This window comes from Ixodes scapularis, unplaced genomic scaffold (genome assembly GCF_016920785.2).
Source record: "Ixodes scapularis isolate PalLabHiFi unplaced genomic scaffold, ASM1692078v2 PGA_scaffold10__122_contigs__length_95168666, whole genome shotgun sequence".
In the NCBI taxonomy this organism is placed as follows: domain Eukaryota; kingdom Metazoa; phylum Arthropoda; class Arachnida; order Ixodida; family Ixodidae; genus Ixodes; species Ixodes scapularis.
The window spans coordinates 69914537-69936969 of NW_024609836.1; the positions used below are offsets into that span (position 1 = coordinate 69914537).

A 22433-nucleotide genomic window follows, 5' to 3' on the forward strand; every position below is an offset into this window, starting at 1 on the left:
GGGGTAAAAATACACTAGAATTCACTTCTAACTCATTTTTTCCAAGAAGCTCCGTAGCTTCCCTTTAAAAAAGCCGCAAAATACTGCACTGCTTCAGGTTACGCCTCCGTTTGCGCTCGGCAACTTTCTATTAGCTTGAGAATCGGATAGGTCACAGTTCCTCCTTTAGGTTCGAAATATCGAACAAGTCCAAATTAGCAGCGTCCGAAAAATCAGTCGGCAACTGTATTTGATTCAACAGCCCAAAGCATTTCTCCTACCTGTAGTGTGACCCGGAGTCGGGCTGACTCCCGTTCCAGGCCCTTCCGCTCCTGCTCGGCACGGTGCAGCCACGCTTCCAGGTCAGCACCTTCCAACTCCAGGCTGTGCAGACGCTGAAGCTGACCCCGCAAGGACTCCAGCGTGGACTGCAGCTTGGCACTCTCCGCCTCGGAAGCCTGTGACCAATCGTGGGCGGCATTTGCATCCACGCAAGGACCGAAGACTTCGCAAATACCATTTCCCGCTCCTGCTATCTTTTATGTTAGTGGTCGTTTTACTGGCATCTGTTTCTATACAGGTGTTCTTTTTTAGGCTTCACAGATTCTTTCCAAAAGTGCTGTAAAAGTTCCACTAATGCTGTTCGTACAGGTGAGTTATATGGACAGGAGGACATAATATAGAAGGTTAGTTGCCACGATAGGTCGAATATTTAACTAAAATTTGTTGATTAAACAAATGGCTCCAATTAGAAACTTGCTGAGCAGTGCGAAAACACGTGATAAGCGCACCGTGGTATTATCACCCACGTCTTTGCACTGCCAGCCTTGAGACTGCTGCCCGAGTGGTAACTTTAGAGCACTGCCATGCTTCTCATGGGCTCCAAATCTTTCTAAAATTTACTGATTTAGTGGTTTTTGATGATGCTCAGCAAGTTTCTAATTAGAACCATATCTTTATTCCCGCTAATTTTAAGAGTTAATCAACAAATTCGACCCAATTATCTGACTTACCATGACAATTAGCCCCCTATATTATGTCCCCCTAACCATGTAACTCACCTGCACAAACTGCATTAGTGTAGATTTCACAGCTTTTTCAAAACAAGTTTGTAAAGCCTAAAAAAAGATTGCGCGGACGCTCATGCGACGTGATGAGAATAGACACCGTCAGCTGGTGTGACACTTCCACGATATTGCGTCGTGACTGAGTGGAAATTTCGGTGATGTGAAGTCACATAATTATGTGACATTTCTTTGTTATTTTTTTGTTTGCATTGAACAGTGATTATGTGTGCGCTACGTGCCTACGCACAAACACTGCATAGGCACGTAGCGCACAACTTGATGGCAGTTGGGTCTCTGCCCGAGTACGACGACCAAAGAACCTCGTGACAAACCGCCGGCAAGGACACCAGGTCCCGCAAACCTCGACCAATCGCATGCAGGACAGCTAGCACCAAACACGTCCTTGCGGACGCACTGCACAAACTGCTTGGCTGCACCCAGTGTGTCCATTCGTCGCTCGGCAACATACTCTTCTACGTGCCGCTTCACGTTTACGCACGGCACGATCCGTTCCGTCATAACACCCCGGGTGAGCCCGTCGGCGCCTACACGTCGACGACGTTCTCTGTCACGGGAGCGTTTACACCGTCGAGCGCTCGCTGCTTGCTCCGGTGTATGCTTCCACTGCTCCATTCTTGCACACAGAGGCTTAGAGTACCAGGGGAACAGGCGACCGAAGGCAAGAAAGATAGGTGGTGAGGGGTGCAATCACACGACCCCCAGCGCCATTGCGACGATTGGCCGAACATGCTGCACCTCAACCGCAACTACAGTGCAACCCACTTATAACAATAATGAGAAGACCCAAAATTTCAATCGTTATCACCGATTATCGTTGTATCTGGACTAGAAACTGATCATTACCAGTCTAGAAACTGATCGTTATAAACAGTGCATCGTCATATGGCGTATCGTTGATAGTGGGTTGCACTGTAAAACCCGGCGCCAAAGCCACCTGCGATAAATGTGCGCATGCTCTGTTCGTTTATGCAAACACAACGCTCGCCCAAAACAACAAGCCCAGCACAGCTGAAGGTGTAAATACCCTGTATAATTACTATGGTGCGATGCGTGTCAGAGAACTCGGATCAGGAGCCATACCGCTACACTGCACATGATTGAAATCAGCGAACAACGTTACGAAACTGTTGAAGTAAACAGGAAACAGGAAAGACGCTGAACTCCCAAGGTTAAACTTGACCAGCGTAGCTGGTCAAGTACCTTGGTGAAACTTGACCAGCTACGCTGGTCAAGTTTCACCTTGGGAGCATTGCGACGCATCTCAAGGTGAGCAAACTTTTCCGGTTTGGAAGACAACAGAACCAACAAATGCCTCTGCATATCCTTTAAAATCCTGAAAGGCCCATCCGTGGTGAAGAGATGAGTGGTGCCAAAATGTGGGATGGATAATCTTTCGGTGCATAGTGCAGGTGGGAAGTGGACGCGCCACAATGAAACGTAATGGCAGAAAGGCGACAAGCTACCACCCTCAATATTTTCGTTTTATGCTCTCAACTAAGACAGCTGGCAAGCACTGTACGTGCTCTTGCTAGAACATAAAAAAAAAAAAAGCCTGAGCATTGATTTATTGTGTTCCATCCCATTGAAAAATAATGTGAACACCGGGCCACATCTTTGAAAATATTATATAGGCTTCAAAACAGTTAGAGGGAGCTCCAACAAAATTTTCATAGTCACCGATTTGTCTCAAAATTGATTCAATACATTGATAGGCACGCCTGAAATAACAATCCAAATTAGAAGACAATACTTTTTTTTCGCGGCTATTGAATATTCAAATTTGGTCCGAGAGCTGGCAACACTGAAAATGTGACATTAAACGTAATGTGGGGGCAGCACAGCTTGTTCCCGAAGGGTTACAAGAAGTTTGATGGTGCGAAATCAATTTCGAAAAACCTCACACCAGCAAAAAAAATAGTAAATAAAAAGATGCAAGATACTGTTTATTAATTAGACTGCCTGCTCGAATCACAAGTTATGTAATGTGCGACATAACCCCAAAGGAAAAAAATGAAAGACGTCTACAAGTCTCTGTAATGCTGAATTAGAGTACAGCTCTGGAGGAGAAGGAGGGGAGGGTATGGAGGGGAGGGTATGCCCCTCTTCCCCCCTCCCCTCCTCCTCTCCTTCTCTACTCCCATTTAGCGGAAAATTTTTGCTAACTTTCCCGCTAAATTTAGCGGGAAATTTACCAACATTTTCCAGCTAAATCTAGCGAGAACTTTAGCGAAAATTTCCCCTCTAAATTTAGCGGGGAAACTGAATAGGCGTTGACGTCACGTGACGTCAATTTCCCCACTAAATTTAGCGGGAAACTTTTCTGCTAAGTTTAGTTGAAAAGTTTTTTCCGCTAAATTTCATGTGACGTCGCATTCATTCACGTGACGTCACACGGGTAAAATTTTCCCGCTAAATTTGGCGGGAAGATTTTCCGCTAAATTTAGCGGAAAAAATTTTCCGATCAATTTCGCAGAAACATTTCTCTGCTAAATTTAGCGGAAATATCTTCCCGGGCAGAGTGGTGTCATGTGTGACATCACGTGTGACATCATAATGAGAGAAGTCCCATAATGCAACGTGCGATTACGCCGACAGCGACGCCGCTCGACCCGGAAATGGGTGCCTAAAAGCTGCGCTCTAAAAAGCGTAAAAAACATTTTAATGGTGGTTTTGGCATAACCTTATCTGCCATTTTCTCAATAGCTTGGGAGGAGTCAAGCTTGGGTATTCCAAATGTGCTTTTAATTTAGGTAGCTCAAGAAACCACAGGAGATTCCTTTTAAGTCCGCCTATTCTAGGGCGGAGTGCCTTTGCACTGACCTGAAGTTCTGCCCTGCACTCAGAGAGGCGGCCCTGCGAGGCATCCAGAGCTCGCTGAAGTCGCTGTGACTCCAGCGAAGAGGACTGGACGGTCTTTTCCAACTCCTCCAGACGAGCAGAGTCGCCCTGAGAGACACGGAAATTTACTTGGCTTGTTGTGTATTACACTGGTGCGACACTCCTCAGAGACTAATGCAAGATTTCTGTGACACTGCTGTGACACTTCTATAACACTGCTGTGACAGTTCTGAAACACTGCTGTGACACTTCTGAAAGACTAATGCAAGATTTTTGTGATGCTGCTGTAATGCTCACAGCAGTATCGCAGTGCTCCAATTTGTGGCACTTGTGATTTGCTACTGTTACACTTCTGACACACTGGTGTGAAGCTTTGGTGACACTGCTCTGACAATTCTCATACTGCTGTGACACTTCTGACACACTGCTGTGACATTTCCCTAATGGTATATTCATCTGGTTGCTTTTCAGCACGCCGAATCTAAGCTACAGCATCTCCAAATCCAAGCTAGAGGAACGGCGTGCCAGTCGAAAGCTCAGCAAATTTTCCAAGCAACCAGAGTGCCGACACAGAAAAAAAAAAAAATTGGGTTGTGTGTGTGTTTATACAGCCTAGAACTTGGTCTGCCTCACAGGGGCGACGAGTCTCCCAGCTGTAGATGAGAAATTTAGCCAGTGCGGTACAACCGCCAGCCTGGGGTCTTTAACGTGCATCACGCAGTAGTGATACACGACCGCACGCCGGTACGATGCTCATCCAGATCGAAACGGGCAGGGGTGGGGCTCGAACCCAGGATCCCTGGGTTCGCCGACACAGAACCAGACACTGAGGGCAGCTTTCGCAATCGCTCAGCCACAATCCACATTAGCGCAAGCCACCACCCAATACTAAGAATGTAGCCAATACCGATCATCCATTCACCAATCCAGCACCTCTGCATGTCGCACCACCAGTGCCACCGTCACATGTCCACATGTCCGCACTAAAAATGGCAGCCTTCAATGCAGACGCTGGTTTTCAATGCGAAAGTCCTCCATCAAACACTGGGCACCTCCTGTACTAACTGCATGGCACCGTGGGAAGGGTGCGGTCTTCAAACGCGGCAGTGTCTGACGCTAAGCTTCTTGGCCATATCTGCTTCTTTCCCTTTTAACACAACAGCGGAAGTGGCTGAAGTCATGTGACTGGACATCTCGTGCACACTGCCACCGTTCCCACTTAGAAGTTGGAGTGCCTCACAGCGCTATGAGTCGGAGGAAGGCACAACCCAACGATTTGAGAGCACTCTGAAAGAAACCGGCCGAATATACAGTGTAGACCGCATATAACGTATGTCTCGGGAGTCGCGAAAATCCGTACTATAAGCGGTACCGCGCTATAACCAAAACATCAATTTTTCAGGCCAAAATACATGCCATGGAACAACTTACCTTTGTAAAAAAAATTTATTTTTATGTTAGATAAAAAATAAAGCTTAATTTGAGGAAAGTCTTTATTTCACCAGACTAGTACAGTTCTGTCTCAAGTGTGTCACACATTTTGAAAGAAATGAGCGGCTTTTGCCTGGCGCAGCCTTTTAACGGAGTCGCGAGTTGCGGACGGACGTTGCGAGCGTTCAGGATTGCTAACCCTAATCACTTTTCTCCGGGGATGAAAACGCGTGAAAATTCGCATCCTTCATACGGTACGCGCCAGTAATACCTTGAACTTGAGCCCACGCATGAAATGCGCCAAATAAGAAATCCGGGCGATGTTCGAGGACACAAATGCTTAGAAATCACCACTGTAGTCGAAGTAAACAAACACAACGACACGGGCGTTTCTGCCGTCTTGAGAGCGCCGCCACGACATCGCCGCACGAGTAGGTGGATCTTCCCTTCTAGTACTACGTGCTGGGTTATCACAGCAACACACAAGGAAAATTCACAGTCAAGGATAGCGCTTTTACGCAGAACGATGAGATGAACGCCGTCTACGACGACGATCACAACCGACGCCATGTTTACGGATAGAAGCAGCCCATAAGCAGCCGGCCCGCGACCAGAGAGGAGGAGGAGGAGGAGGAGAAGCGTTGTAAGAGAGGTTGGGGGGGAAAGGAGACAGCATGCAACGCGCGCGAACACTTCTCCTCGACCTGCGATTGGTCTGTCGTTGCGGTTGTTTGTTTCTTTGTTTCCAACGCAGCGGAGGGACGCACGCACGTGAACGACACGTGCGTGCGTCCCTCCGTCGCTAAGGCAACTGAAGCCTCTCTCCTCGCTTCTCCCCGCTTTTTCGAGCAACATCCTTGCCCCGCTAGTGCAGCGTGCGGCCGCGCAAGGCCGCGGCGGCCGCGGCTCGCGCCGTCAGCGCCGTTATCTAGTGTCGCACAGGGAAGCGAGCTCGCTGCTTCGGTCGTCGGCGCGGTCGGCGGGCTGTGCCAAAAACCGCACTATAACCGGTATTTCCCTTCGCGCGCCTGCATTTTAAGCGGTATGTAATTACATGGAGTTCTATGGGAGGTGAACCGGTGGTTTAAAAAAACCGCGTTATACCCGGTCCTGCACTATAAGCGGTTACGTTGTAAGTGGTCTATACTGTACTTAGAGTGCCCGACTTCGACCAGCCGAATGCGCATTGGCTTCTCAGAGTGCTCAAAAATGCTGGAAAGTGACCAGCTGAATATACGATAATGCTGACGTGACAATGCTGTGACACTTCTGAGATACTGCTGTGACACCTCTCAGATACAGCTGACACTCTTGATACACTGCAGTGTCACTTCTCAGATACTGCAGTGACACTTCTGATACACTGCTGTGACACTTCTGATACACTGCTGTGACACTTCTCTAACAGAGCTGTGATCCTGCTAAGGCACTGGGGCACTGGTGTAAAGGTTATGTGATGCTGCTCTGACACTTTCAAGCGATTAACCCAAGATTTTTGTGACACAACTCAGATACTGCTGTGACACTTCTGATTCACACCTGTGACACTCTGTGAAGCTGTGACACTCGTGAGTCACTGGTGTGAAGCTTTTGTGATGCTGCTCTCACACATCTGAGGAAGTCCTGTGAGAATTCTGAGGCACTGCTGTGAGCTTTTTGAGGCACCACTGTGACACTAGGGTAAGTCTGTTCTGTAAAAGCAGATGCTGCAAACTCAATGATCAATGATTTTTTTTTTCAGTCAGTGTTTATTTTAATGAACATTGTAGTAATGTAATTCTCTGTAATCACTATAACTTTTATGTGATGAACATTAAAAATTCGAGGTTAATGACTATACAGTACACTGGCCCTGCCAAACTGCCCTGCCACACCAATGCAGTGTAAAATCAATCGTAATGCATATTGAATTGGCGCTGTATAAACATCTATACCAAACCCGACATTTCCCAAGCATAGCACCCAGGAGAAATATTCAGACAATCAAACTTCCAGATATGAATAAAAATATTTAAAAAATCGAGCTACTTCTTTTATCCTGATATGGACAGACTAGACATCACCGACAAAAATAAACAGCTCAAATAATAGAACAATTATCGCTTACAGTAAAGTCTCATCAGAATGAAAAAAAATCTCCCAAAATAAAACTAAGTCACCAAAATGGCTGCGGAAAACTCCTTAAACCCCCACCCCCCACACAAATTGTCATGACAAATGCAAACATCGCCCACCTTGCAGGAATCTAGCTGGCGTTCAAGTTCAGTGTTGGCGGATTCGAGTTCGGCCGCCCGCCGGAGCTGTGCCTCGTACTGTTGCTCCAAGGCTGCCCTCTTCTCCTCTAGCCGCTCCAGGCGCTCGTTAGCCACTGCACACTGCAAGCAGACGTCGCGGGACATGTCGTCTGCTCTCTCTTCCAAGATAAGGAGTACTGTATTTTCCAAACTATAGTCTGTAGACTTTGCGTGTTTAGAAGTTGTAAATTTGTGCGGTGCAGACCAACTACAGGAGTGGACTATAAGAGGATGTTTTTCCTAGACTGTTTGTTACAACGAGATGCGACAGATATACAAAATGACAAAGTAGGTTAATTAAGATTTTTATATGATAGCAGGCTCTTTGTGTGCCAATAAAGCAGTCATTTGTCAAGGTGTGTTGCACATGAAAGGTTTCATGTATGGACTATGCAACCGGTGCAGACTAATTAAGCAAAGTTTTAACTTTTCGGCTGAAATCCTTTTTTGGAATAGTATACACTGGGTATGAACTACGCGCCGGGAAACTGAGAAAGAGGAGGAGACGAGGGCACGCACGGACATCAGAATGCCAAGCTCTGGTTTGAATGTTAGTGGGTAGACCTAAAGCTAGCTTTGTCTCCACTGCACTCGTCGAACGCGTTCAAATGCGAAAGCCAAACAGCAGCGTTCAGCGTTTCAACGTGTTCGACGAGTGCAGTGGAAACAGAAGCGGCTAGACTTAGGTCTACCCACTAATTATTTTAACCAGAACTCGGCGTACTGACGTCCCCGTCTGCTCTCACCTCCTCTCCCTCAGTTTCTCGGTGCATAGACCGGAAAATATGGTGATCTCTACCTCAAGCCCAACGCTCACTCAAATTACGAAGAAACATTACAAATGCCATCATCAGCAATGTTATAAATCTACTCAGGTGTGAAACTTTCGAAAGGCGCACTACTAAGAAGCCGTGCCCAATTTTTTAGGTGGTAGCACATTGGGATCTTTTTTATGCAAGAATGGTTTCCTGACAAAGACCAGAGATTAGCAGCTATATACTTTAAAGGAGTAAAATGCACAGACTTCTTTTTCTGTAAACTAAGAATGACTCATGTCAGCACAGGCACAATGTTTTAATACTGAAAAAGGCAAATGACTTATGTTTCCTACATAAAAAGTCACACCAAAAATCTGTTACTAATAAAAAAATATTGGGTTAAAAACATTTTATTACAAACAACTGTCTAAAGTACCATACTTTGATGGCTGTTTGATAACAACAAGAGAAAATAGCACTATGACCATAGAGCACTGAAAACCAGATGTTTTCGCTCACTGTTTCTGAAAGCTGAATGCATCATGCCCACATCAAGTGGGAGCCACCCTATGTAGTTTCATAGCCCAAGCTTATTTACAAAGCGATGTCTCGTTAATATAGGCCCCCGTTAATATGAATGCCCCGCTTTATAGACAATCTTTTCAAAGATGAACTGGGTAAATACGGGCATTTTTGTCTCATTATTATGAACAGATTGAATTATGGACAATATTGTGGGAGAACAGAGGTGCCCTTATTCATGAGATTAGACTCCGTCGAAAAGCCTCGCAGCATACATCCATTCTAGAAGCTACAAACATGCAAATCGAGTCAGGTTTCAGGCTGAAACAAATTGACACACATTACATTTACAAGCAGTGAAACATCTGTGTTTTAGAAGCCCTGGCTTGACTCACATTCGCTAGTGGGTTCTATAAAAAGTGATGTTCTTAAGAACTCTAGCCTCACAATCAGTTTCCAGGTCTACACTCACCTGTGCTTGTAAGTCCTCCTTGGTTGGACTTTCTTCCACCTGCAGGCAATGGAAAAGGGTGAGCGTCCTGTCCGCGGCAGGCACGACTGCAAAAGCGGCATTAAATGACTTGCACAGGTTAACGAACTAAGAGACTCTGCACCTAACTTTTGCGCTAAGGCATCTTTAGGTGGCCCTTTAAGAGGTCATGAAACGATTTTCCTACTTCTTCCTGCTTAGCTTTAATCCTCAACTCAAACGCGAATTTTCAAATCACGTCATCGTGACATTCTTCGGCACCGGTGCGATGACTCCTAGCTTCCACTGTGCTTTTTAGGCACACCATAGAATTTGCCATTCCCCAGTGATGATAAGTTCCGTCAGGGCACTCATTGGCCACGAACGCGAATCCAAATATTCGTCGACGGATTGATTGTTGACGAGCGCATACGTCCGAGTGACGCAATTCTCGTGTCCAATGCGTGAGCAGTGCTCGGCTGACGTCAGTTTGGCACCGCTGACGCACTTTGGAAACTGCAGATGTATCATAGTGAAAGGCGAAGAGCTTTCGAAGGAAAGAAGGTACAAAATAGTCCGCTATATTTTCAATTGATCGTACCGAAAAGCTGGCTTTTAACTTTCTACCCTCTTTCTTTTGGCCTACTATTCGATATGTGATTAGTAAAGTCACAATTTAAAATCATTCATCCCAGCCCAAAATTTGTTTCATGGCCCCTTTAAGCTCATAAAAAGTTTGAAAAAAAAGTATCTTGTATCATAAAACCTGACACTGCCCAAATGATAGCCGTAAATGATGTACTCGTTCGGAAACAGACGACCTAGTCGTACTGCCCGCCGCGTCTATTGGGAGAAGGCAACAAGTTACAAATGTTGCTAAATCAGTCGTCTGCAACAACGTCCGCCGTTTACCCAAACAAATTTATTGACGTCACTTTTTTCTTTTAAATTTTAATCAGTTTGTGAAATTTTTTTAAAATTTCACAAGCTGAAACTCACCACTAAAATATGCAAATGATATGGTCGATTTTAGAGCCAGCCTCTGCATTTCGGACACACTATGCGTAAGCCGGTTTCACGAAGCGCATTTTCCCTACTCGCAGGCCGTGTTCCGTAACGTTGATGGACAGCGTTCGAGGCGTTCCCCAATAGTCTGCATGCAGACGGTTAAGGCCCGTTCACACTCTTACAACCCAGTACAACCGACAGAAACCAGACTGGTTTTTAATCTTCTCGCGACGTCTTAGGACCGGACGCGCTGCAGCGTCGCAAGAGGCTTAAAAACCGGTCTGGTCCCTCTCGGTCGTACTCGGTTGCAAGAGTGCGAACGGGCCTTTAGTTATCGGCGTCGTTTTTAATGTCGGCGAAATGCAGATACAGTTGAACCTCGATTTAACGAAGTCACCGGGACCCGCTGATTATTTCGTTAAATCGGGAACTTCGTAAAATTAAGGAAGTCATTTTGCGGGCATAGGCTGCGCGGGGAATCCGAATTTGTTTGTTAAATCGGGAAATTCATAAGATTGGATTTCATTAAATCGAGGTTCAACTGTATATGGCGAGTCGTTCTGTCGACAAACGAACTCGCCAAGTATGACCAGGGATGTATGTGGGCCTCATACACCCACACCTTCTCCGGTGGGGTTTAGAGCAAAGAGGGTGTCACGTGAAACTGCCCTAACTCAATGTTTGAAAAAAAAAAAAGCATCTGTCTTGTCAGGGTTGCCTACTGAGCAACCCCGTGTTTACCTTAGCCCTGAGTTCGTCAAGAGACACCTGGAGCCTCCGGTTCTCCAACTCCAGCTGGAGCACCCTCGTCTCGGCATCCGTGTTGAGCTGCTCGAGCAGGCTGTTCTCTGTCCCTGCATCGACACAACCGCACACCAATGCTCCCAAAGTCTGGTATGAACTATCCCAATGGCAAACGAACTAAAGGAAAAAAAAAAAGACGTTTACAATTTTTTGTAGAGCCAAAGTAGAATGCAGCTCTTGAGGAGGGGAAGGGGAGGGTACGGAGGAGAGGGTATGCCCCTCCTTCCCCTTCACCTCCCTCCCCTCCCCTCCCCTCTTCCTCTCCTACTACCCTCCTATTTAGAGGGAAATTTTCCTTAAATTTCCCACTAAAGTAAGCAAAAATTTCACCCGCTAAATTAAGCGGGGAAATGTTCCTGCTACATTTTGCAGAAAATTTACCAACATTTTTCTGCTAAATTTAGCGGGGAAGCTGAATTGGTGTTGAGGTCACGTGCCGTCAATTTCTCCGCTAAATTTAGCGGGAAAGTTTTGTGTGCTGTCACGTGTGACGTCACGAGGGTAAAATTTGCCCGCTAAATTTGCCAGGAAAATTGCAGGAACTTTTTACGATAAATTTAGTGGGAAAATTTCCCTGCTAAATTTAGTGGAAAACTTTTCCCACTAAATTTGGCGGCAAAATTTTACCGCTCACCTTACAGCATGCAGACCATACTCTCAATCTCCACCACCCTTGCGAGATGCAAACAATTATACTGTCGCATGATATTGCAATTTTCTATCTACATTCAGCGGGAAAGCACTTCGCCTAATGTCACAGTGTCACGTAACGTGGTGCGATACTGTGGCATCAGTGTTGCGTGGCGCGATTCCTCGCTAGACCTAGTGGGAAGCGCTTCCCACTGAACTCGGCGGGCCACGACGCTACGCCGTACTCCAAACACGGGCCGGAAAACCGCTGCAAAACCTCGCCAATGATGGCCATCGCCGTAAAACTGTGAACATGAAACGTTTACGAGCGTATATTGATGGAAACGAGTTCATAGTATATACCGTATTTCCCGACGTATAAGTCCTGCCGTTCTTTCAAATTTTCCCTCTGCAGAAATTTGCCCTGTCGGTTATACTTCTCGTTCGCTTCGTTGACGAGAATATAATTGAACTTGCTTCAGCCTACATATACATTGCAATCGTAACACACATTTTCAATACAGTTTTGTTGCGCCAACCGTAAAAATATGTGGGTGCGGCTTAAATATCAACCTTTTTTTGAAAGGAGTTATTTATATGCAGTGTCACTTACACCGCAGAAAATACGGTAAATTAAATTTATGGCTCGTGTAGAAACCCCCTCAAAGACGGCGACGTGCACGAGCATGGCAGCCGTGCCAGCGAGGCGACGAGAGGAGTTGCACCCACGGGGTGAGGCGGCCTGCGAACGCAGTCGCTGGAGCTCGGATTGGAGCTGGGCCGACTCCTCCAGGCTGGCCTGGTGGTCAAGTCGCAGCTGGGAGTTCTGCTCCAGTAGTTTCTGCACCTGGCTGCGGTCCAAGTCGCGCTCCTGCAGACAGACGAGAAACTTCTCCTCGAGACGGTTCCCCCCATCCATGAACGGAACCATACCGGGTTCGTCACCTCTCGACTAAACCATCGCCGTAACCTACGGTACTTACTCACACATATGTACTTACAAAGGAGTTCTCACGTCTGCTCGACAGATGGCGTCTACACGTTTCCCCGTCGTAAGTGATTGCAAGAGGTTACAACAAGGTTGATCGCACTCGAAAGTAAACGTGTAACCAGCATTAACCCACGCGCCTATTCTTCTACTACGTAAAGGCATTCAGAAACCAACATCCAGAACAAAGGGAAGAGCACCGAGGCCTGAACAGAAAGTATGGCGGAACGTGTTGCCGACGCGCAAGCTTCCGGGTCGGCGGCAGACGGAATCGCGAGTCCCGACGGCGAAGGAAGAGGGGGGCCGACTCACGAGAGTGCACTCGCTGAGCCGAGCTCGCGTCTTCAGCAGCTGGGCTTCGAGCTGCAAGGCGTGCTCGGCTCGCCGCCGGCTCCCCTCGAGCTGTTCTTCCAGCATGGCCTTGGTCTCTCCGAGGATCCGCTTGTCCTCCCGCAGTTCCTGAAACATCGGAGTAGACGCATTTGTATGCCAAGAGGGCTTTGGCGTAAGCGTAACGTAATGTCCCGCCGAGTGACGTCCCACCCCCAACAGGTAATCCATTGCTATTTTGACATAATTTGCTATTTTATTTTTTTCAAAAACACAGAAAAATAGTTTACTGTGCTAGTAGCCGCAGGGCTCTGGCCAATGATAACCTCGGCAGAAATGGTGCTACTTAGCCATGGCGGGAGATAGCAAACGTTGATAACAGGGAACGACAGTTCATCTTTGATTCATTCTGCAAAACAAGTTTTGCAGGTCACAAAATTTAAAACTAGCAATTTTGACACTTTTTTTTTTATCACATACCGAAAGGTAGCCCAATCCTTATTTTCACCCGATTTGCTTTCGAGTTTAGGTGGGCTATCTAAAATAGTTTGCATGTACCCGAAAAAGACACGTGCAAGGAACACAGGCCAAACAAGCAAAGGTTTTCGACCTCGTGCTTCACTGCCATCAAGATCGTGTTCTGCCCTCCCCCCCCCCAGGTCGACCCCTCCACTCACCTCCACGCGACTGCGGAAGAACTCGAGCTCACTCATCTTGTCTTTGTAGCGCTGGATCTCGCTCTCCAGCCGGTCCAGCTTCAACACCTACGTGCAATTTGTGCAGCCGTCACGAGATGGAAACAAACAAATGCCAAAGCGCCAATCAAAAAGCCGACTATTTCTCTGCATGTACTAACTCCAGCCAGTGCAACTTCAGGCCCACTAGTATGCTCATTTCAATAAGTTTAATTTCATCCCCAATATAATTTTTATTCATTTATTTGTTGACTTTCCAGCCGCTCATACAGAGGCCAAGGCAACTACAACAACGGGGTGTGGTGTAACTTAAAAAGTAACGAGCAAAATAATAACAGAAAACGTAATATCAAGCAAATACATTGGAAACTCAAATTGGCACAGTGCTCGCAGCACGTACAATGTGAAAATTAAAATGACACTTGAACGCTGTTTAGTAGGACAACATTACAACGTCTAAGAGTTAATCGTGGAGGTACATAAAATGTGGATGATACAATTTCCTCTAACTTGCATCCTCGGTGAAAAGAGACTGTGTGCGGGAAGAAAATGTGTCAAGGAAGTCTTTGTTTCCAAGCTCTTCAGAAAGTTTGTTTTTATCTGCAACAGTGGGATACCTCGTTGCAACTGTTTGGAACTCAAATGTTTTCTACTATGCCACATTCGGTTCCACAGGGTTGCACTTCAACCCTTTCAAAACCGTAAACAAATTTGGCTCATTCAGATTCACGACCTCGAAAGCTCCGAAACCCGTCCGTCTGCCAAAAGGTTAGTTTCCAATTAGCACACCGCCTTCCTGCTTGTAGCGCCGATAGAAGGAGCACATACCTTCTCTTTCAGGATGTCTATCTCGTCTCGGTACGCTTTGGCAGTCCGGGCGTCTTGCACCAGCTCCAGGTTCTACAAACGGACAATAGACACAGGACGCCGGCGTTACATCGGCAAACCGGCGTAATGCCGGCGAAACGTCGGCGACTCCACAAACACCCACCTCTTGCCGGAGACGGGCAATGGCCTCCTTGAGCTGGTGCAGTTCCTCCTTCTGTTCCGAAGCAACCTCCAACTTCTCCTCGCTGAGAGCAAGAAAAAAAAAAAAAGACACGTTTAATTCACAAAAGAGAGGACAATCGCGGCGTATTGCTTACAAGTATTCCAACTCTTACAAACGCCGAGTTATTTTACAACAAGGTCAGGCTGATCCACAGATTTGCGTTGGAGCTTAATTGACTGCGTTGAAGTCGCCTACAATGAGCGAGCACACTGGCGCCATCTACTGGTTAACTCTGGAACACTTCCTATCTGCATGTATTTTAAGCATCGTTCTTCAACAGTGCACTTAGAATAATCCTGACAATTATTATAGGCAGCCATTCCCGTAACCAGTGCATAGATTTGATCTTGCACCACAGCAAAACCTTTGGATTACTTAGGTACATTCAGATTGGAAAAGTTTCAGGGCTATCCGACAGGCCAGTGTACTCGTGTGTTTAAAATATACCTTGATCAAATTCCCACTTCGCGTTTCTTACAAGTGCCAACCACCATTTTTGATCAAACGAATGAGACACATGCCACGAGCAACTGCTCTGCCGCCATTTGCTTTCAAGAGCCGCTCATTTCAACGCTGCACCACTGTTTGCTTCCAAGGGCCAGATGAGGCACTGGCGGAGTGCGTCGACGCATTTGATGTTACTTGCGAGAAAAACACAAACACATTGAAAGGATTTAAGCGTGTTCCGCGATTGTAAGCGATTACGAGCAGGTGCAACGTGGTCGATCACACCCAAACCCAAACGTGCGAACCAGCCTTTACTCCCGTCGACGCAAGGCGAGAGGAGAAAAGTAGAGGGCGTTCCGAACGCCACAACTCACAGTTCCTGCTGGCAGCGACGCAGCTTGGCCTTGGCGTCTGCCAACTCCACGCCGAGCCGAGAGTCCACCGCTTGGTAGGGGGCGCCCTCTCCGCCCCCGCTTGACAACTGGTCGCCCGTCACATCCGAAGCGCTCGTGCCGCACGACTCTTGCTCTAGCGTCAAATTGACCAGCCGCTGCGGAAAGCGAGACGAACATGTCGTTGTTTGTTTAACGTAAGATGCAAAACAAACCAATAAGACGTTTGTCTATATTTGTTGCATAAAAAAAGTGTTGCATTTATTGCAAATAAATTTGATTAATTGATCGATTAAAAAAATGAAAGTCGTTTACAACTCCATGTAACGCCGAATTAGAGCGCAGCTCTTGAGGAGGAGGATGGAAGGGTACTGAGAGGAAGCTATACCCCTCCTCCCTCCCTCCTCACTGCCTTATTCTCCTCGTCCCCTCATTCTTGAATCTTTTTGGGGGGGGGTTACGTGACCTTGGGGGAGGGGGTCACGTGACCTCGAGGGGGGGGGGGTCACGTGACCTGGGGGAGGAGGGGGGGTCACGTGACCTCCGGGGGAGGGGGATCACGTGATCTCGAGGGGAGGGGGTCACGTGACCTCAAGGGGGGGGGGGGGGGGGGGCTTGCGCGGTGCATTATGAGACATTTCTCATAATGTACCGCGCGGTTACGGCGACGCCGCTTAAGCCGTAACGGGCCCCTAAGAGCTGCGCTCTAAACAAATTGAGCAGTCCTGCATTAATCCACAGTAGAGCCACAGCAATAGCTGCGATACGTCCACGTAAAGTCATTGGGCATCGGCGTCACGTTCATGCACTGTGGGGTGCATGAACAAAAGTATTAGAAACAAAAGAGAAATCCAAACGTTTTGTTCCGAACGTTTTTGTTTCTGTTTTGTTTGGAGCATGTGAAAGCACGTCTCCTGGCACGAGCTCTCGGCATTAAAAGTGCTACAACGGTGTTTTGCTATTGGCAATTTTTTTTGCAGAGAGCGCGTTCAGTGGGCATCAGATGCTACAAAAACTGAGTATGAAGCAGGTTGTTAATGCTGTGGCATAGCCCTGTGCTAACACCTCCACTTTGCATGCAGCGAACCCAGGTTTGATTAACGTGGGCGGCAGGCTATCTTTTTTAAAGATTTGGCAACAATAGACGCGTTTAGTCCGTGCTCCGGAGCGCGAGAGTTTGGCGCTCCTTTCACTAAACGGAGAGGAGTACCACCGAAGACTGGCACTCGAGCGCGCTCTTCGTGCACCGAAAATTTCTCAGAGCGCGAGCGACTTCTTCGCGCTCCGTGACATCACATAAACAAACAAGATGGCTGCGCTGCTGTTGAGACCGTCGAGACGAGAGGCGTAGCCGGACCGCTGCCCCTTTTCAATTGATTAGTGCTTAATCCAGCAAGTAAAAACAATTTGATTTGAAAGCCAAGACAGAAATTAGCGTTCCGAAAAAGATTTGTTCATGCATCTCGCCTGAAAAAAAATTTATCTGTCAAACGGTAGCATGCCGATAGCACAGCGACAGAAAAGTTGTTGAGATGAGGAGACATTCGGACCGCTCTGTCTTTTTTATTATGCTTAGCCCAGCGAATAAAGATACTTCGATTTGAAAGCCGAAATATCAGTGAGCGTTGAGGAAAAGGTTTGTTCGTGCGTCTTGCCTGAAAACGAATTGATCTATCGAACAAGGTGCCGATAGCTCGGCAACAGAACAGTTGTGATGAAAAGACAGTCAGACCGCTGCCCTGCTTAGAATGCTTAGCCCAGCCGCAGCGAATAAAGATACTCAGATTGGAAAGCCAAAACACCAGTTAGCGTTGCGGCAAAGGTTTGTTCATGCATACCGCCTAAAAACGAATTGACATGCTATCGATCGACGGTGAGCCGGTATCGGCGTGGCTTCCGTCTCGCTGCGAGACGGAACCGACGGAACCGGGGAATCTCTGACAAATTTGGGGGGTTTCCTGCGTCGACGAGCGGGTTCAAGAATGTTGTCTTTAATTTAAATCGGAACAGCATGCATGGTCAATAAATAGATAGGCCAAGGTAACCTTCCACATATGTGCACGAAACGAGTCTTTAAACCTTTCAGGAATATTAAAACGTTCGTAGAAACTTCATAACGTCGCCGTCTCTTTTGCTTTAGACCTTGCTGCTCCACACGGGCCTAATTATTTATCTTCGAAATATTTTCGGCTTCTGCCACCTGTATTCACGGTCGGAAGGAGCTCGTGTGGCTCGTTGATAGTTTCTGGCCGTGTTCCAAAACTTACTCGATCTAACTTTAGGGTAAAGGTGGTTATTGAAAACCTACCCGCGTCCAGCGTTTCTCTATTTTTGTTGTCACGTGACACAATCCGCCAGGGTAACTCCGATCCATTCGCGTAGGTTTGGAACGCAGCCTCGGTGTGTCGCGCTCTTGTACGCTATGCGCCGTTTAGTTGTTGCGCTCGGAGTATGAAACTCGGAGCGTCGGAGTAGGAGTAAAGGAGCGCCGACTTAACGCGCCCACTGACGGCAAAAACCCCACGCTCTACTATGCCAACTACAACATCAACAACGGACGTCATTGCCAGTGGTGAGAAGAGCCCGTAACAGCTATCACTGTGAAAAAAAGACACATAAGCTTTTCTTATGAGTTGTGAATACGAAAGCATGAATGTGGTTCTTCCACTCCCTTAGTTCGTCTGTGGTGTACTGGCGTGGATGGCCACGTTTCGCTACTGCCGAGGTTGCAGCCACCAACAATATAGATGCCTCAGGTGCCGCTACGATCTTCTGCACCGAGAAAAGAAGAAGCAGCCACAGCCCCCCCCCTCCAACGAATGACACGAAAGCGGCCGCCGAGCATGCGCTCTCGTGAAGCGGCCGCAGCCCCCCCCCACTGCAACACCTGACATAAGAGCGGTAGCCGAGCACGCGCTCTCGTAAAGTGGCTGCCAATGGCTATCTACGAGCCGTTTTGCTCAGCCAATAGGAGAAGGGGTTTTTGTTTCGCATCCTTCCGCGGTTACGGAAGCCGCCGGCTCCACTCTCTGGAATAGTTAAAGGGCAACTCCGCTTCATTTTTGGTTTTGAAAAAACAATGCAGTCCTCTTCAGTATCGCCTAGGAAGGAAGACCACACAACAAATATTACGACGCAGTTCTGTCTAAATGTTTCTTAAACGGTCCGGCTTTGCAACTCGCCAAGTTGCCGAAATCGGCTGACTCGAGCGGGCGAATTCAGGTGCAACCAACAGCTCAGTCAAGGCTACGGCATGGGCGGAGCCAACACTGAGATAAACGTCATCATCATGGCCCCATTTTGCTTGTTTTTACTTCTCCGATCGAGCGTAGCGCATGACGTCAGCAACGTTGCCTCTCGGCGCTCAGCGGTGTCCACGTGATTGGCGTACGCGCCTGGGCAGCGCGCTTCTTGGGAGCAGACCAACCGCCCGCCGTGGTCCCGCCGTTACCGCCGTTACCGCCGTCTTCCGCATCACGACCACCGTCGTCGTCTCACCGTTTGTGATTATTGCCTCTCGGAGTTTCATCCACACTGTGGACACCACGTGCGCAGAGTCGCAGACTTATGCCGCAGTTGTGCAGACGTCGTCGAATGCCGTAGACACCAAAACGTGGCGAAGAGTGCGGTGCAAACGACACTCGCGCCTGCTGCCCGCCCACACCCATCCTGCCCGTCGTTGGGCCGAGGATCAAGTGACATCTCGTACCACGTGATGGCCATGTACTTGGCGGCCCGAGGCCAATGTTGCCAGACGGAGCCGAAGTTTCGGTTTCGATTTCCGCTCGTGTTTAAAATTAGATTTAAAAATATATATCCCATTTTTCGCGAAGCAAACGACGTAGTGTCTTTTACTAGGGTTTTTTAATTCGAAATCACTCATTATCCCGAAATCTTCGGAATTGAGCGGAGTTGCCCTTTAATGTTTTTGCATTAAAAGCTATCGCTTTGAAAGCGCGAGGCCAAACGACGCACCTGCGCAGCAGCGTCCCGCTGCCTGGCGAGGGCGGCAACGTGGCGCACAAGGGTGGTGTACATGCGCGCCCGGTCGCAGTCCGGGAGTGCCTCGAGCCGACCCCAGTCCCTGGTCCAGACCGCCTCCGGGTTGTCCGTGACCGAGGCTATGGCTTCGGCCAGGGAGGCCTGCGTAGCCAGGTCGAGCCGCCGGATCGCCTCGATGAAGCGGCCCTTGCGGCCACATTGCACCGCGCAGCCCAGCATCAGCAGCAGCAGACGACTCAGCTCCTGCTCGCTCCCCTCTGCAGAAAGGTGGCAATTTGCACGGAAGGCACCTCAGAATAAACGAAACGAGAGGGCTATAGTGTAACAACAAAAACACCTCCCATGTTTTACAAAGATTGTTTGCTATTGTAACGGTAGTTCGTTACAAAGGCTGGTTTACACGCCTGCATTTCAGTGTGATGGACAGCATCCCTGGAACACCTACGATCTGCATATATTTTACGCATTATTCTCTCGCCGTGTTCTCAAAACTACTTGGACAATGTTATAGGCCACCCTTTCTCATAGGTAGTCAGTAGATTTAACCTCGGAAATACTGTGCTCTCTTGTTGTATGCGGCTACAGGTGGTTGCAACACTGTCGATCATACTCAAATGCAAATGCGGAAACCAGTCTGTCACGAGTGAATTGAGGTAACCCACCAAAAGTCACTTAGAATCACACAGGTCTCTACACTCGTTGTTACCAAGCAACAGGCATGGCGCATAACTCGCAAAAAACCGCCCTAGTAAGGGTTGCTCGAGCCTCGACGAAATCAACCGATGGGCGAACGTTTACCAGCATAAGAAATATATTTTAATTTTCGAATAACTAAAAGTCGATGGGGATGTCCTAAATTGCTTGAACGATCAAACGTATCTACTCAAAGTAACGTTCGCGCATGGGGAGTGACAATTGGCCCAAACATGTAATCGCCCCATTTCCCAGCTTTCTAGCACACGAGACACTGCCATTAAAACCCTTAGTTCAGTGAAATGTGTGTGTGAAAGGCGACGAGTTGAGGCACGTTCAAGCACTTGCGACTCATGACAACCGTGCACCTTAAAACCTCTTTAAATCTCTTACGACATGGGAACGCATAGCACCACCTGTCAAGCAGCTGTGAAACACTTGGCAGTCCCGTATATTTCCTATTTGTTCGGCTCGAAAAACTTTTGCCGATGTTAAGAACTATCATTTTTCATAGGCAGTAGGCACATTTGATCTCGCAAACACAGCAGAGCCTCCGCTGCAGTGAAAGGCGGTTCCAGGGTCACCACATTGATGGCATCAGTGCATTCTATCACTGTAAGAGATTTTAAGAAGTTTTAAGACGCGCGGTCCTAAGACACGGAGTCGCAAGAGTGTGAACGGGCCTTTGGGTGACGGAGCTCGGTGTTTCGCACTTATCCCTACGAAGAAAATGCCCGTTTGGACGAGCGGCAACGACAACCGTCCCAAGTGTAGGCCCAGGTTCGCGCACCTGGCTATTACAATGGCTTAGGAAGATGATCGGTCTGCAGGTGTGACATAGTTTGTTGCAGGTTAAGAATAGCATAGAGAGCACCTCCCACAAAGCTCTCTGCTTGCCGAATTGAAGGTTTTCTCCTCTCTACCCGCCTGCTCTTTGGCGTTTGCTCTCCTAAAGTAAGAAGAGTGAAGGCGTTTCTGGGAGAAGCTTGCTTTGCTATTCTAAACCTGCAACAGACTTCAGTTTGGAAGGCACAGTCCGATTTCAATCATACCGGGGAGTAATCTTCGGAGCTTTTGGGGTGGTACCTCACCGAAACGGGAGTGGATACGGGATTTCACAACAAATGCACGACTCACCATCATAAGTTCCCTTTGCAATGCTGACAACATTGGGCAGGTGCATGACAAGGACTTGCTCCAACACCTCCTGAACAAGAGAGGGTCACAAGAGTGTCAGAAAATGACAGCAAACGCGGAACAATTAACGACTTCCAACTATCAATATTAATATTATTATCTTCCGTAAACCAGTTGGGCAGGACTGAGGAAAAGTTGCTATGCGACCGCATTAGTAGTCCCAGACATCCATAATGCCCAACAATCTGTACTCTGACCATTTCCCATCGAAATGGCACGAAATCTACAGTGCACACTGAAGTTGGTAGACTAGAAACCTTGCGGCCGCTCTGATTTGAAATAGCAGACACCATTTCAGCGAAGCTAAGGTAATGAAACAAAAAATTCAGCTGCCTTTGATTTCCTTGTCTTTCTTCTCAAAAGGTGTTCAAGCCTTTCGACGAAAATCTAGATTTTACTATTTTGAAACAAGTTCGAAAATTCCCTGAACATAAACTCGTTCTGTGCTGCGAGACACCCTGCAGCAAAGAGATGTTTCATATAGCTAAAAGACTTTAAGCACTAATAACATCACGCATTACCTCTTTCCCACGCCACACCATAAGCAATAAAAAAAAAAAGCTGGATAATTAAGGAATTATACAATTTCAATTTATTAGCAATACTAATGCTGCATGAAGTGTCCTGGCAAATCAGCTTTCGACTATTATATATTGGGCTAACAGCAGTAGAAGGTGACATACCTCATAAAACACCTTGATGTTATGGACAAGCATGTTGAGGTTTCGAAGCCGGGCGGTCATGTCGGGAGCCGGATTCGTAACACCAGAAAACATTGGATGGGTGTCGCTGCAATGAATCAACAACAAAGATTTTT

At 47.5% G+C, this 22433-nt stretch overlaps 1 protein-coding gene across 2 annotated transcripts in view; it reads right to left on the bottom strand.

Moving 5' to 3' along the window:
* The window catches only part of LOC8036527 (protein Daple), a 48740-nt gene that overhangs the window by 23658 nt on the left and 2649 nt on the right, over positions 1–22433 (bottom strand). For both annotated transcript variants that reach the window (XM_029974080.3, XM_029974079.3), the window contains exons 3-16: positions 22300–22405; positions 21557–21626; positions 19700–19983; positions 15707–15882; positions 14826–14907; positions 14663–14734; positions 13817–13903; positions 13122–13268; positions 12551–12692; positions 11129–11241; positions 9383–9421; positions 7571–7711; positions 3888–4013; positions 261–437 (exon numbers count right to left, since the gene is read on the bottom strand). In XM_029974080.3, the coding sequence (XP_029829940.2) occupies positions 261–437; positions 3888–4013; positions 7571–7711; positions 9383–9421; positions 11129–11241; positions 12551–12692; positions 13122–13268; positions 13817–13903; positions 14663–14734; positions 14826–14907; positions 15707–15882; positions 19700–19983; positions 21557–21626; positions 22300–22405 (1762 nt within the window). The remainder of the gene's footprint in view (positions 1–260; positions 438–3887; positions 4014–7570; positions 7712–9382; positions 9422–11128; positions 11242–12550; positions 12693–13121; positions 13269–13816; positions 13904–14662; positions 14735–14825; positions 14908–15706; positions 15883–19699; positions 19984–21556; positions 21627–22299; positions 22406–22433) is intronic.